The 3,365-nt window shown below is 33.8% G+C and overlaps 1 protein-coding gene across 2 annotated transcripts in view; it reads left to right on the top strand.

Moving 5' to 3' along the window:
- LOC106458568 (major facilitator superfamily domain-containing protein 6-like) overlaps positions 1 to 3,187 on the top strand; it is a 49,594-nt gene extending 46,407 nt beyond the window's left edge. Inside the window, exons 6-8 of one of the 2 annotated variants that reach the window (XM_022384834.1) lie at positions 1,257 to 1,502; positions 1,865 to 2,037; positions 2,632 to 3,187. In XM_022384834.1, coding sequence (XP_022240542.1) covers positions 1,257 to 1,502; positions 1,865 to 2,037; positions 2,632 to 2,766 — 554 coding nt within the window. In that variant the 3' untranslated portion in view covers positions 2,767 to 3,187. Of the gene's footprint in view, positions 1 to 1,172; positions 1,503 to 1,864; positions 2,038 to 2,631 lie in introns of both variants that reach the window. The other variant, XM_013918086.2, reaches the window with a different exon arrangement.
- The last annotated feature ends 178 nt before the right edge of the window (positions 3,188 to 3,365 follow it).

The raw sequence follows: 3,365 nt of genomic DNA, 5'->3' as shown, positions 1-3,365 counted from the left end.
AGCGTATTCACGATAGCCGCAAAGTTATAGGTCTTGAAATAAATGGATATTATGTAAAATAAAACAACTTATGTAATGATATGGGATATCGTAAAAACGCATACTTACATCTAGACATCCCTTGAATGAAAAAACCCAAGACATTAAGCATTTGAGCAAATAGTGAAAAAAAACCCACAGTTTACTGTGGTTTTTCACTAATTACTATACACGATACTGTGTTCTTTTATTACCATTTGAAGAAATCTTTTGACTGACCCAATCAGTCTCTTGTACATCTATTTAATGAAAGCATGATTCAAAAGTACATATTTAAGATCTGCTTTAGCATGAAAAAAACGTTCTGAAAATTTTGGTAAATGGCCCTCTTGTTTTACTTATATGTCCATACAAAGTACGTAGATAAAAATGTTTAAATTCATTTAATTTTTTTATGATTAATAGCTTTAAACTTCTAATTTTGCTTGAATTATGTCGACATTTAAAATTCTCATACTGGAAACTGTAACCAAATATTTATATACTCGGAGTTTTATGTAAAGCTAGATTAATACTTTTAAAACAAGCAAGGGTGTAGTAACGTTCAGCAGTGTACAGGTTAGGCTTTAATATAGCATTTCCAACATACAGTAAGCATCACTTACGTTGGAGCACTTAAATGTCAAAGTTGTATCTGTGACGCAGTAAATAACTTTTTTTGTTTGTTTGTTATGAATTTCGCGCAAAGCTACACGAGGGTTATCTGCGCTAGCCGTCCCTAATTTAGCAGTGTAAGACTAGAGGGAAGTCATTACCACCCACCGCCAACTCTTGGGGTACTCTTTTACCAACGAATAGTGGGATTGACTGTCACATTATAACGCCCCCACGGCTGAAAGGGCGAGCATGTTTGGTGTGACGGGGATTCGAACCCGCGACCCGCAGATTGCGAGTCGAGCGCCCTAACCACCTGGCCATGCCGGGCCAGTAAATAAGTATTCAAATTTCACGAATTTTCACCAATAGTGTATTATTATTATTATGCGCTTGAATATGATTCAACGTTTTGACATGCTTGTATTTTAGCACAAGACATGTTGTACGATAAGTATTAAAAAATAGCAAACAATTTCTTTCATTTATCCTAAGACTGTACAAGTAAGAATACAAATCTTCTGTTCATTTTATTTCAGGAACCCAGGTTACCTTCCGAGGTTACGGTTTTGCCTGCTTAATTATTCTGATCCTTTTTGTCTTTATCAATTATTATCGGAAAGACAAAGGATTCACAAGCTTCCAAGATGAGCAGGAGCCTGAAATGGTAGTCGAAGAGACGAGTCATTTGGCACCTCATGGAGTGCCTTCTAGCCCGATGGCAAGATCTTTATCCAAGCAGAACATTGGTGAATTAGATTCCATGGGACAACCGAAAGGAGGAGTGGGGAACGGAGCGGGTGGCTATGGAACCAGTAATACAAGCTCTTACAACACAGGGGGATTCCTGGGAGTTCCTGATACTGGAGGTAAGTTCCTTCTCGGTCACGTTTTGTTGTCTCATCATAACAAAAGTATACAGTTTCAAAGGGCATTTAGATAGAGTAAATAAAATCACACGAATAGTAAAGTTTGCTACCAGAATTTAATCTTCAAAGTTCAAGTAATATCTTTTCCTACGAAGACAAAGCTGTCATCGTCTGTGTTTATGTATGTGTATTACATACGTATATAAACACACACACAAATGGTACGTGATTTCTAAGAAAGTAAAAATAGTTATTTCCTTGTTTGTTGCAATACGTGTATAACGTATTTTTTTAATTTTACGTATTTGAAGGATGAAGCATTTTAATAATTTCTCTACTATATTGGATCATATATTTATCAGGGAATTATTATAGTGGAGGCGGCACTACCAACTATTCGGATATTAATATGAACAACACAGGTGGCTTCAGTAGAAGTGCCTTGGCAGCAGCCTTCAATCCTAAAGGGATTCTGGCAGCGTCACTGAGTCCTGAAAAAAGCTTAGACTTCAACCATATTAAAAGAGATTTTCAGGTATTTTGCGCTACCTTTTTTGTTAACAATATATTTAAGTGTTTTTGTTGCTTTTTCTCGATTTAATTTGGAAGTTCTTTGTTGATACAGTTAAAATAATTTATACTTCTCTAACTCTTAGATTAAAATTTGGTAATTGATTGTTTTATTAATTGTCATTAGGTTTTGTTTGAAGCTAAAGGAATTCTGAAATGTAGTTTTGCAAATAACGTCGTATCTATAAAAAAAAAATCTTGCAAACTGTAATTTATTTTGTATAATAACTAGAAAGTGGACCGATTTTAGTAAAAAAAACGACCAATAGTGTGAAACCTGTGTTCGTATTATCATAATCTGTGTATATGTTTCCGAGAATACCCGAGGGTTGGTATTCTGGGGAGTATAGTCTGTTTTTAATATGCAGTGCCATCTCTGATTTCGTTATGACACTTCAATTATTCTGCAGGTTATGATAATGATATTATATATAACTGAACACTATTAGCAGAAACCTCATTGAATTCATTAATTTTTTATTTAGTTTTTATCAATTGACGTGAATAATGAATGAACTGCAATATATTGTTTATTATCCTCCTTTTTTCTTCTTGTTAGGCTTACAGCGAGGTTTTGGACAGTAATGGAGTTCATGTGCCACAAAAAAATGACTCGTTTAATGGGCCTGTCCTTAGAACTAGTCTATACACCCCTCAACCAGCTGACTGGGATGACCGCAGTTATGACTGGTAGACATGAATGTGTATAAATCACTTATTTATTTTACTTCAATGAAACGTTGGAAACAAATTAGACGCGGTAGAAGTAAGTCTATATGGAATTATTAATTTGAAGTTTTGTCGATTTCAAATGACATATTTCAAGACTACAACTTACAAGTTCAATGTAAAGTCCCGCTAAAACGTTTAACGCTGATGTATCCTGTTATTTAAAATTATTCAGCTGTAACTATTTTAGTCGAAATCACATGTGGTATAGTGCATCTATTGGCCACATTTCGGTTACTGTATAAGATACTTCCTTTGAAATACCACAGAAAGTTTCTTGATATATTAGAGAAGTAAGTCTAAATTATTACAATGTGGTGAAATGAAACACGTATTATGCTTTTTTTTTTACTGTATGCGCCAACAATAAATTAATCCAAATATTACAGTTTTTGTATGAAAACTAGTTGGTTTCTCTGAACATCTCATTTTAGTCTGAGTTTTATATATATATATATATATATATATATATAGTTAGTATAATAAAGTAAATAACTAAATTTAATTAATTAATTACTACAACGAAACGGAAACGGTAGTAGTAAGTTATCGTCCTCGTACGTA

The sequence above is a fragment of the Limulus polyphemus genome, unplaced genomic scaffold (assembly GCF_000517525.1).
Source record: "Limulus polyphemus unplaced genomic scaffold, Limulus_polyphemus-2.1.2 Scaffold487, whole genome shotgun sequence".
Lineage (NCBI taxonomy): Eukaryota > Metazoa > Arthropoda > Merostomata > Xiphosura > Limulidae > Limulus > Limulus polyphemus.
Note: the sequence above shows the minus strand (reverse complement) of the source record. Positions and strands in the feature narration are given on the sequence as shown.